The sequence below is a fragment of the Dipteris shenzhenensis genome, chromosome 12 (genome assembly GCF_047967505.1).
Source record: "Dipteris shenzhenensis isolate YYH24624 ecotype China chromosome 12, Dip_SZ_1.0, whole genome shotgun sequence".
Taxonomy (NCBI): Eukaryota; Viridiplantae; Streptophyta; class Polypodiopsida; order Gleicheniales; family Dipteridaceae; genus Dipteris; species Dipteris shenzhenensis.
The window spans coordinates 4,228,118-4,241,464 of NC_141607.1; the positions used below are offsets into that span (position 1 = coordinate 4,228,118).

Below are 13,347 nucleotides of genomic sequence, written 5' to 3' on the forward strand. Positions count from 1 at the left end.
CGCATTTGCTGATCGAAGTTGTTTTGACGGAAGCCAGACTACTCCCTTTCGTCATAGGAGATATACTCCTTTTTCCCAAGATTGAACCCTCGCCGCCCTGCCCACAAATGAAGCATAACCACCAACCCAAATTCACAAACCTTGTTTGCTTGGTTCGACCACTTCATCATATAGTCACCTTTGGGCTTGGGTCCCGTAGTGCCACATGAACCGAGCATGGACCAAAAGGACCCTTAGCAAAATATAGCACCTCAGGGGAATTCTTCTTAAATATTCCTCCTTGCGCACACCAGATGGACTCAAACTCGAGACCGTTTTGTTATAGAACTGCCTTGCTAACCAGCCCTTCGCTCCCACAAAACATGACTCCACTTTGTCTCTACATCCATTTAAGGTTATCTAGGACTAACTAGACTAAGTCAAGGGGGGAATTCCAAAAAGGGAAATATTCCTCAAACCCACCCGTAGGCCTTGAACCCCCACCATTGCCAAGTAGAGGTATCCATTTAACCATACAGCCTCTATCACACCCGTAGAAATATTCCTTTGTGTTTCCCACCCGTAGGCCTTGAACCCCCACCATTGCCAAGTAGAGGCATCCATTTAACCATACAGCCTCTATCACAAACCTTGGCAAAGCCATGAATCCACACGGCTATACTGTTCAGCCATCGTTCTCTCTCCAAGTACTTGCTGGATTCAACCTCAACCTTTATCATGAAGTATACCCATCGTTCAACCTTTGAAGTCGTTTTGTCTTAAATGACTCTCTTTGATCATTGAGCATGCCTGATCCAACCATTGGAACACGGTCCATGCACCCACGCATTGATGGGATGCACGTCCCCCATGTATCCTAGGGTTGTGGAGGTGTTAGGTCTCTACTTTTTAAGGGTTACTCCCATATGGATGGGTCTCGCATGGCCAATCTTGAAGGTGACTTAAGCCCTTGCTGCGTGCCAACGTCACAGACACGTATAGACTGTTGACTAGTCTAGCAGATCCCACATGGCCAATTTTGAAGGTGATATTGAGTCGCTACCGCATGCCAACCCACATAGACTACGGACTAGTCTAGCAAATCCCCTAAGACAGTCATGCCTTACCAAGCCATTGTGCATCGCAAATTGTCAGTTAGTGATGCTAACCTCTAATAGGATGTCACAACCAAACCTCATGCATGTCGCGTTCGTGTGGGTGGCCACATGTTGTTTAGACATGTCACCACCACTGTCTTGGGTATTGCCGTGTGATTCCATTGGTCGATGCCAATCCATCTATCCCAACTACCGCCACCGATTGTGTGTTGCAAGTGGCCATGTGCTCTCACAAACGACCACATTCCCTCATTATTAGCATGTGGTTGGGCCACATGTCCCTTGCATGGGACCCCGTGGCTGCTGAGCTACCCATGCTCTCGAGCCCCTGTTGGAATATGGAAGCAAGAACTAGAACTAGAAACTGGAAATGAAATAACAAGATTGAAAGACAAGAAATACCTTGAGAAGAGTGTAGACAAGACACAAGCTAGACTGATTGATTACAATGATGTGACCCATGAATATATGGGCCAAAGTACAAGACATAAAGCAAGAGTGCTTATGGGATAATTGTAGAAGTGCCACATGGCACACACTCAAGACATAAAGACTAGACTTAGACTTAGACAAATGTAGACTAGGAAATAGTACACTTAGTGTGTGCACTTATCTCCAACAGCCCCTTGCTTTCGTGGATTGTTAGACGTGCCACCACGTGGCACCTTCTTTATTCCATGTGTGTTGCGTGTTGTTGCCGACTGGGCCGTAGACGATTGGTTGGCCTTTCAACTGGCTAGGATGAACTAAGGGAACGTGGCTTTTTTTGGTTGGTGCCCCTTTTGAGGCTTGGTTAGCCTTTACACCAAAGGGTCCTATGCACCTCACTTGTTATCACAATTGAGCTATGCCTCCGTTAGATTACTATCGTAGTTAGGTTTGGACCTACACGCCCTCCCTTTCTTGCAAGGCACCAGGAGCGGATCCAAGGTCAACATTAGACCCCTTGGCTGAGGGGATCCTCGTTTACAAGGGGTGGACGGGGGTCACTATGTAAAACCCCCATATTGCACGTGCAATCAGGGATATTAAAAGATCCTCCTACCTATGGCTTTTTATAACCTATCCATAAAAATATAAGACCCTTCTACCACTTGCACACACTATCTTACATATTGCTTTGTGACCCCCTTAGGTTTGCATTATGGTGCATTTATATATGAGCGTTAATGCATTCTCTATGACTTTTTCTCTCTAGGAAGAGAATTCCAAATATCTCCGTATTTCCTAGTAGCAAGACGGGACAAATAGAAATCCAATTAGAGTTCAAAACAAAAATTTATTGAATCATATCCATGCACACTAGAGTGCACAAGAGGTCACTCTCTCTCTCTAGACTGCCTTTTTCTCTCTAACCTCAAAATACATTTGGTTTGCAAACACAAGATCTTGAATACGACTGGTCCTCCATTAGATGGGATTGAAAATGGAACTCGTTTAGATAATTCTCATCCTTTTTCTATTGAGAGCAATGTACTCTCACCAGACCTAGAATCCTCTCTCTAGAACTTGATGTTGCAAGTATGTCCAAATCTTGTCTAGAGTGTTTTGGGTATCCTTATTCCATCATATCCTTCAAATATTCTCTTGAGGCTTAATTTGTTACAAGTGTGATTATGCAGCTACACAAGACACACATGCAGTTTTGATGATTGCATTTCTCAGTGCATTACATAGACTAGGGCATTTAGGGTCAAAAAGTACATATAGAATCACAAGGATGGTTGATATGTGGCACTAAAAATTATGCAAGCACAAATATGTTTGAAGGATGGTTAATCTATAGGTTCGGAAGGAATCTCAACAATGCCAAGAAAATTATCCACCCTTTCATGTAGGCTTTTGCAAGATTGGGATGGGAGTAGTAAAAATGCATAAGAAAGGTTGCCTCGGCTTGTATATCTCATAACTCCTTGCATAGTTATGCCATAATGTGATGGCAAAATGGTGAGTTTCTCATTACAATCTATTGTATGTTCTTGCCACATTTGCATTTTGAAATAAAGTTTTTCAAGCTCTCTTTGCACCCTCTCCCCTCCTTTCCCCCTCACAAAATGAAAATTTGGTATACATGAGTAAGAAAGATTGGAAGATATGGATAAACTAGACCTAGAAAAACATTAGGAAAAAAGGGAGCTCATTTTGGGGCCCTGTAAGAAATTCACTATTTTCTCTTTTCTCTCTCTACAAAAGCAAGAAAATATGGATACTTGCGTGAGAAATGTCAGTGTGAAAAGGAATAAATATATTCTTTCACATGCTTTACATTCAATGTTCATATAAGAGCAACACTTTTCTGTGCAGAATTTGGTGATTCTGACACCGCAGACGCGTCCGGAACGGCCCAAAACCCCAAAAACGGCACTTTCCGGGCCTCCGGATGTCCGATTCCAGCGTTTCCAGTGCCGTTTTTGGGGTTTTGGGCCGTTTCGGACGCGTCTGCGGTGTCAGAATCACCAAATTCTGCACAGAAAATAAATTTTTAAAAGATTCAAATTAGATCACCTCATTAATGTGACATGCTTCTACGAACATATAGTACTATTTCTTTTTCTTATTTTCATCTTCTTTTGTTGAATTTTCAACGTTACGTTGGCCCACTCCTGATTGGTTGAGAGCCTATTTTCTCTCTCTTCTAAAAGGCCCCAAAATGAGCTCCCTTTTTTCCTAATGTACCTTGCAGTAATATAGCACCTACTTAGTCTTGTTTTATTACTAGAACTGATTTTACATCATCTAGAGATGTTATGCAATTGTAGGGATGGTTGATTTGGGGCATAAAGAGATTGCAAGGAGAAATTTGTTTGCAAGGTATCTAATGGTGGGAGCAAGAAATGTGGGATATGTATCTAGCTATCCTTATTCATCTATAGATTAACGAATTATGGTTACAAGGTCAGTTGTTATTAAAATACTTTTTATCAAGTGGATATGTTGAAGGTTTACAAGGATTTTTCAAAGTGTCCACCATCCCATGCAAGATTTTGCAAGGTTTGGATGAAAATAGTGGTTAAAATGCATGAGAAAGATAAGCAAGGCTTGATAGAATGCATTGTGATTATATGCCACTAATCTTGTTTAATTAAGGAAAAAATTTATGAGATCATATATTCATTATAGAACTGCCATGATAGCTAATTTTTGGCATAACAAAGAGAAATTGGGATTTTAGTTTTCATCCACTTTTCTTGCTACTTTCAATGTCTGTTCTGTTTACCTCCCTAATTTTCCTCCACTGTGGGGTAACTTGCTTGTTTTCTACATAGCTTGATATAGTCAAGGTTCTCAACACTCTTTTCAAGGTTCTCTATGTAGCTTGATAGTCAAGGTTCTCAGCACTCTTTTCAACTATTTTTATGTTACAATCCTCATATCGCTTGGGGGTAGAATTGCCATACTCTCCCCACTATGCCCTCTCAAATTTGAAGCACATTGTATAGCTTTTATGCACCTTTTTCTTGCACTTACATTGAATTTATAGTTCCATATTCGTAGTTGAAAGGTTCACTACACAATATTTCAAGTGCTTGTGATGAAGTAGTCTACTTTGCCACTTATAATTCATTTTCTGTTGCATATCCATGCCAGTAATGGAATATCATGTTTTACTCGATTAAGGATCTTAATAAATAGTTCTATGATGTAACTGGCCTCTACTAGAGACACTAAGATAACGTTTGTTATAGAGTTTTTAGGCTACTAATAGGTAGCATCTAAAAGAGTTAAAGGTCAAGTCGGCATTTTATCTCATCATTCTCCCTAACATCATTTATAGGGATGCATGCTCAAAACATTGAGGGAGGAGGGGAGGGGAACGGGAGGAGGTGACAAGGAGGAGTTGGAAGAAGGAAGGTGGAAGAGGAGGGAGTTCAAGAGTATGGGTTGCAACGGTGGGGGCATGCTAGTATGCATTGATGATAGTATAAGGGAGCAGAGACACGAGGAGATCAAGCACATGAACACAAAGTGAACTGCACACTGAGCCCCAAAAAGCAGGAACTTCTTCTCGTTAAGAGATATTTATTGGATTTTGGTCTCCACACAAAGTGCTCCGCTTGATGTGCTTTTGATCCTTATTACCATAGGGTTGACAACTTCCCTAAACTAATTTGCTCACACATCTTTGGTTTATGCTAGATTATGCACAGTTAGAGATGTGTTATTGTTTTCTTTACCCAGTTGTCATGGTAGAGGTATCGCTAATGTTTGAGTTGGTGAGGTTGTTGTGGATTGTCTCCTTGTAGTGCTTAGGCTCCATAGTGTTTTTGTTCAAAATTCAACCACTTCTTCAAATAGGCAGACGTATTGTCATTCAAGTGATATGATGCATTGAAAGAGGTGACTTGTAGTTTGAGCATCTATCTTTTCATTTGGATCAAAGCTAAGTATGGGTAGATCTTGATAAATTGTTGTGGGGAGACTTCTAGGATTATCACCAATGCTTCTGTGCATTTGGCACTATTGGATTGTGGCTACTACTCAATTTTTATGCATGTTGTTTTTGGGGCTTTTATAAGTACCTTGGATTGTCCATTCCTCCCAAGAGCATCTATGAATTTTGGCCAATTAAGAGGGGCATTCCATTTGCTAGCCATTCATGTAATCTTAGAAAAGGGCACGTGACGAAAATGGGGTGAGGGGAAGGGGGGCAGATCATTTATACCTTGTATCATTAGAAATTTTCCTTGCAGTGACCAAAAGGGGGAGGGGAAAGGGAACAAAGGGGGGGAGCTGCAAATAATTTCTACCTTGTATGTAAGTTTTGATTCAAATTATCATTTATGTAAGCATTGATAATTCTCTCCAAAGCTATACATCAAACAAAGAAGGATTTTAGGACGGTTTAAGAAATGCAAGTTGATAAAAGAAGGAATATAGCAAAGTAGTTCGAGAGGAGCTATTAAGTACGTTACATCATTGATGGCATGGATCAAAGGAAGACCATTGTACTAGACTTTAAAACTATAAAATTAAGAAAAACCAAATGTAACCACTCATTCAAATATCACCACTTTGGTTCTAAATGGTGCATTCAGAAATCATAGACTGTAATGGTTTCCTAATGTGATAACAATATATAAAGGGAGAAACTTAATAACAAATGGTTCTACTTTATTTTTTCATGTTAGAGGGAAGGGCATCTTACCTCGAATCTATAGCTATGGTGTGATTAAATTAAACCAAGGTGGATGGATCCTAAGTGCACACATGATTAAGATATAGACTAATAAGCAGGGCTTCACACTAGCTGCTACTGAAGGCTGATTGCTCTTGCTGAAGGCTCGACTCTGCTGGTCCTTTGATGGCCTGTGAGGCTGCTCGGACTGATGGAGACGGGGATGGAAGTGAGCCCCTTCAAAGGGACTTCAGCGCTGCCCCCTCACCCTTGCTACTGGCCACTTTCTAGGTCTGCTGAGCCAACCTGGCAGAATGGCCCGACTGCCGTCTTCTGTTGGGCAGACGACTCTATGCACCACATGCTGCTGCTGCTTGCTGTCACATGGAAATATGGATCCTGTGTAGCTACAGAAACTGCCACAAAGACACGGCCCTTGCTTGCAGCAGCTCTTTGGCTGCTGCCATCGCTGCGTGGTTGGTCCAAGGCTGCCCCCACAACTGTCCTTGCTGATGTTGTGGTCATGTAGTCCTTAGAGCTCCTGCTGTTGTCAGCTGTACGGAGGTCCTGTTGGCTGCTGTGACCCAGCCCCACGGCTAGCAGTCCTGCCAGATGCTGCTGTATGACAGAAATGGATCACACCAAACGTCCTTAACATGATGGACTCGGTATATGCCTTGAACAATGGACTCCTGACTTCTAATCTGATGTAATCTTTCTTTTGTTGTCAGAGTGATTGTGCATGCTTTCCGGTCACATGTAGCATTAGTCCTTTCATGTTGAGAAGCTGCCCAACAGCGCCAATTTCAGCATGGTCAAATATACAACTTCCTTCTCCTCAGAAGAACTCTCTCAAGACCAAATCCGAGACTTGCACATACTCCTTCCCCCTTCCTGCTTCTCAGAAGAGCTGTCTCTCAAGACCAAATCCAAGTTTGGCACATACCCTTCCCCCTTGAAACGTGAACTCAAGATTTCTAACATTGCTGAAACTTCGTTACTTTGGCCACTGCCCACCACAAACTCATGCACCTTTGCATTCGCCTCTAATATAGCACTTGCAGCTTTTTTCTGTGCGCCTGCATGTCTTCTAAGCTCCTCTATACTATATGCATCATCCCACCTGCCGGCATTTGCATAGATGCTTGCCATGAGGACATATGAACCAGCGGACTCAGGATTCATCAGGACAAGATGCTGAAAGCATTTCAGTCCTAAATCTGCTTCTCCATAATTTTTACAAGCACTGAGCAAAGATGTCCATGTCCCTTCAGAAAGTGGACATTGCACGCTTTCAATAAATTTCTCAGCCTGGTACAAATGTCCTGATCGTGCTAGAAGATCGACCATGCAAATATAATGATCCATTGTCGGCATGATATCATACACTTCTCTCATCACTTTGAAATAGTCCTGACCCTCGAGTACCATGTTGTTATGGGTGCATGCAGCTAGAAGACAAGTGAATGTTACGGCATCTGGCTTCACACCCTGTTCTTGCATGTCTTCAAAACATTGTGCAGCCATGTTACCCTCATGATTTATGCCATATCCTTTTATCATTGCACTCCATGACACAACATCTCGATTTGGTAGCTTGTCAAAGACTTCCCGTGCCTCTGAAAGTGAGCCACATTGGGCATACATGTCAATTAAAATATTGCCAACAACAGCTCTTTCAGATCCATCCTGTGTGATTTTCCTGTGTATTTCTCTGCCCTTGTCTATGGCTCCTATGATGCCACAAGCCTTCAAGGTGCATACAAATGTGACATCACTTGGAGACATGCCTTCGAGTTGCATTTGCTCAAAACATCTCAATGCTTCCTCATTAGGTCCATGTTCAGCATAGCCTGAAATTAGTGCGTCCCATGATACAACATCTTGAACCAGGAGCTTGTCGAATACTTCTTGCGCCTCTAAAACTGAGCCACATTTGCAATACATGTCGATTAGAGTGTTGCCTACAAAAAGATCTCCTTCAAAACCCTTTAGTGCAAGGTCAGCATGTAGTTCTCGGCCCTTGCCTATGGCTCCAATGCTGGCACAAGCTTTCAAGACACAAACAAACATGACAATATCTGGAGCGATGCCATGCAATTGCATCTGTTCAAAACAGTCCAGTGCTTCCTGACCAGGTCTGTGCTCAGCATATCCTGCAATTATTGCAGTCCAGGACACAACATCTCGAACTGGCATCTTGTCAAAGACTTTCCATGCGTCTGAAAGGGCGCCACACTTGGCATACATGTCAACCAAACTGTTGCCAATAACAAGATCTCTTTCAAATGCCTTTCGTATGATATCTATGTGAATTTTTCGCCCCTTGTTTATTGCTCCTATTCTGCCACAAGCTTTCAAGATGCAAACATACGTTACATCACACGGAGTGACACCTTCCAGCTGCAACTGTTCAAAACAGCTCAGAGCTTCCTCACTATGTCCACATTCAGCATATCCTGCAAGTAGTGCATTCCACGACACAATATGTCGAGCTGGCAGGTTTTGAAAGACTTGCCGTGCCTCTGCAAGTGTGCCACATTTCGCATATACGTCAATCAAAGTGCTTACGACAAAAAGATTTTGATCAAAACCCTTTTCTGTGACCTCTCTGTGTATTTCTAGGCCTTTGTCAATGGCTCCTATGCTGCCGCAAGCTTTCAAGGCGCAAACAAATGTGACAGCATCCGGAGAGATGCCCTCCAATTGCATCTGTTCAAAACATCTGAGAGCTTCCTGACCAGGTCCATGTTCAGCATAGCCTGCAATTAGTGCTGTCCATGACACAACATGCCGAATTGGCATCTTGTCAAAAACATCCCGTGCCTCTGCAAGTGAGCCACATTTGGCATACATGTCAACCAAAGCGCTGCCGACAAAAGGATTGTTTTGAAATCCATTTTCAATTATCTGAAAATGAATCTGCCAGCCTCTTTCCTTGTCTTTCAGCTTAGCACAAGCTTTTAGAAGGCCCACAAGTGTATACCGACTAGGATGTACACTATCCTCTTGCATTTTCTTATAGAGGTTGAGGGCATGGTGCGTTTGCCCGCATTCGATATACCCTAATATGAGAGAAGTCCATGAATGCTCATTCCGATGGATCAACCTGTTGAAAACCTGCTGACCATGAAGCACACTTCCAGATTCCACAAGCAATGGCACGATAAAGTTTCCGATGGCTCTATGAGCTTCCAGCCCATTATTACAAATGAAGGCATGCACATGCTTGGCACAAGATAGATTCTTCATTTGCTTGCACTTCTGTAAGATGCAAATAAAGTTCTCAACCGAAGGCAACTCAGACATCCGATCCACAATACTGAGTGTTTCCTCCAAGCTCAGCATCTTCCACCTACTGCCTTCTCGTGGTGGTGGGGCATCCACTTGTGCTCCAGGCCTAAAGCTAGCCTTGCACATGTGGCCAGCCATCCTAGCTCCTTCGCCAAGCCACGCTTGTTCTTGTTTTGCATGCCGCCCAGATGCTTTGCTCCAGTTGATTACGTGGCTTCCCCGCTTCTTAGACTCCGTTATCTCTAACATTTCTTACCCAAAACCAGACTCTATTGTATCTATGCATTTCTTACCCAAAACCAGACTCTCTTGTATCTATTCACTTGAGAAGAGAATTCTGTGCATACATCAGCTTCTCTTTTCCAATCCTATATTCATGAATAGCATTCCTTTAAGTAAAAGGGCTTCCTCAACTTTACAAAAGCTTCGAGGGATGGTTCAGGGCTACAAATGAGTTGATAAGAGAGAGCGATGGGCTTACAGGCCCAATCTTGAGTTGCAGTTTTGCCACGAAGGAAGATGCAGAAGGTGGTGGCGGCTGTGCGATGTCCCTTTCCTGAAAGAGAGAGAATTTTTATTAAAGTTGAAATAGAAGATTGATAGCTTGAAAAGCTCTAGTTACATAGAATCCTGTAGCACCTTTGCAGGCACTCTAAGGTTCGGGTGCCTACAAGTGAAGTATTGGACTTCTTCTAAAATGTTGACTTGAATGATTCGGAAAAAATCTCGAGGAATGTCTCCAATGACAATACCCCTAATTATGCTCCACATTTGAACTTGACCATCGTTTAACTTCCCTTTATCACCCAACAGTGCCATTTTCCATTCGAGATGCACAACAATATTCCCTTTAGCGAGCCATCCTCGCACCTTGCCCACAAAGCTCTAGAAATCATGCAGGGCCAAAAGAGGTGATAGGTGTTTTCCGTCCCAACATTACACAATGGGCAACAGGGTGATAGAGGCATCCATTTGCAGAGTCTATCCTTTGTGGAGAGCTTATCGACGATGATGCGCCACAAACATCCTTTGCAATGGGGTGGATTCCATATTACTGTAGTTCTACGAGCCCAGATAGACAATGAATCCCAGGGTGCCCATCCCAAGCTAAGATGCTACGTTGTACTTGCTGTCTTCAACACCATAATAATGATTGGTTCAATGTGAGCAAATATTACGAGTCAATTCCCATCACGCATCCCTCTTTTATTGTAGACACGAGCTACATGATCCGTCTACGACGGGATTAAAGCTTGCCTCCATTAGGTCTAACGGTTGGGATTTAAGGTTACCTTGAAATCGGTCTTAAGGTTGGGATCTAAGGTTATGTTTAATTTCAAGGAGCAAAATGAGTTCACGGTCTCCTCTTGCACATAAACATTGGATCTTGCAAACTTAACTCGGAGAGCCTTGGTTAGAAAAAGAATCAACTTATAGTTGCATTGAGAATTTATAGATCACATAATATATGCACATAATTTTAAGGGCAAACAATGACAAACTATATTTATGAGTCCTCCAATTTATGAAAGATCTTAACCACCATGTTAAGTTATGCATCATCGAAAATTATTAATGCTGACTTGCCATCCAGCTTTAGTGCACATGCTTTAAGTTGCTTTTGGAAGTTGCTTAGGTGATCATGCTTTACGTACGTTGTACTTCCTTCTCCACTCATCCAAGGCCAAACGAAAGTCGTTGTAACCTTGCAACACAAAGCCCTCCCATTAAAGTCAATTAAACTATAAGCTTGATTGGGCTTGCCTCTCATCCTCTCTTGCATGGACTCTTCCCTAATTGTTGCATTTAGTTCCCCCTCATTTTTTGTCACTTGCTTGTTTGACTCCTATATTCTTGTTCAATAATAATTTCTAGGTCATTATTGGCATTCTGCTAAGGTCCAAACTTCCTTTTGATATGCCCAACCCCTTTGTAGGATCTCCTTCCTTATTTCTTTTGTTCTTTGTTAGTGGCAATAATCCCCTTCAGCTACACAATTCCTTCAATCCATGATCAAGCCCAAGCTTTCATGGCTCTCAAAAAGCCTTATGTAAAGCTCGGGCATAATTCGAGCAATTAGTAATCATCGGAGATCCTTTTGGGTAGTTTTTGTAAATATCTCATGGCACTTCCTTTCGATTAATTGGAAGGGTTCCTTGACCTCAATGCCCAATGTTCTATACCTGCCCCGTCGTATACAAAAACATACCACCTTGTAGATGATTGGAAACATTCCGCATACATAAGGCCTCTCATCCTTGATCCTCACACAAAATGGCAACAGACATAATCAATTCTCAGCATATGACAACCATAAAATCGCAGGAGGAGCCAAGTAGCCATACCCATAGTCCTTGGTCCTTCGGCCACCAGTGGCCTTGTCAGGCTAATCAAAATAAATACTCCCATCCTAAAATGATCTTCAAAAGACCAAGTGTGCACCGTCGGCCCAAAGTAAATTTCTCAGGCATTTCTCTCTCTCTCTCTCCCTCTCACACACACACACACACACACTCCCCTCTCCCCCCCCCCCCTCTCTCTTTCTCTCTCCCCCCCCCTCTTTCTCTCTCTCTCTCTATCTATCTTTCTATCTATCTATCTATCTATCTATATATATATGTATATATACATATATATACATATATATGTGTATATACATATATATGTATATATATGTATATATATGTATATATATACATATATATACTTGTATATGTATATATATGTATATACACATATATATACATATATTACATATATATGTATATATATGTGTATATACATATATATGTAATATATGTATATATATGTGTATATACGTATATATACATATATATACATGTATATATACATATACATATACATATACATACATATATATATATATATATATATATATATATATATATATATACATGTATATATATACAATATAAAATATATAAATAATAATCTTTATGTACAAAACCCTCTCTCTCTCTCTCTCTCTCTAACTCTCTCTCTCTTTCCCCCTCTCCCTCTCCCTTGCCCCCCCCCCCCCCCCCCCCTCTCTCTCTCTCTCTCTCTCTCTCTCTCTCTCTCTCTCTCTCCCTCCCTCCCTTCCTCCCTCCATCTATCTTTCACCCTCTCCCCCCGTCTCCTCTCTCTCTCTCTCTCTCTCTCTCTCTCCCCCTCCCCTCCGTGGTGGGCACTCGTGCCGCCATATGTGTCTGCAGTCTGCAAGCATGACCAGCCCTCATTTACTATTAGTTTATCGCCTTCAGGGCCCACGCTCACAAAAGAAGTCCGCAGTTGCATAGTGTGGGCATTCACTTTCCCCCGGCACATTCTGGGGCCTCGCATCGCCACGTGGTGATCTCGTAACAAATCATGCCAATCACGTGTGGATCGGCGGTGGTTTGCGGTGTGGCAGCCTCTGGAGCTCACAATCCCTTAGCTCGTGCAAAGAGCGCCACGTGTCCATGTAGCTTCCCTCTCCAAACCTCATTTATTGCCTCGCGTCCCGTGCGTTGCCATGTTCATTTATTTTTTGCCACGTGCAACTGTTGTTGTGTTCTAGCCTCTCGCCAAGCCTCCCTCCCAACCAAACCTCTTAGCGCATCTGCCGAACCTCCTGCATGGCTGATCTCCTCTGCCCTTCTTGATCTAATGGTCTAGAACCTCCCTCAGCCCGAAGCTCCGCGAGCCTCCAACCGAAGCACAAGAAAAAAAGAGAATTCTAAGTTTCCTATTGGAAGGCTAATCTCCACAAGCAGTTTTCACAAATTGTGCCAACGCTATATTTTTCCTCGCAACAAGTCTAGCTAATTTCTTACACATCATCGTAATTGCTCCTTCGAC

At 42.4% G+C, this 13,347-nt stretch overlaps 1 protein-coding gene across 1 annotated transcript; it reads right to left on the reverse strand.

Annotated features, from left to right (window-relative positions):
* Positions 1–6,272: 6,272 nt before the first annotated feature.
* Positions 6,273–10,059, reverse strand: LOC147895707 (pentatricopeptide repeat-containing protein At2g33680-like). Its single transcript, XM_087383203.1, has one exon. The coding sequence runs from the start codon at positions 9,754–9,756 to the stop codon at positions 7,066–7,068; it is 2,691 nt and encodes an 896-aa protein (XP_087239329.1). The 5' UTR covers positions 9,757–10,059; the 3' UTR covers positions 6,273–7,065.
* Positions 10,060–13,347: the final 3,288 nt, after the last annotated feature.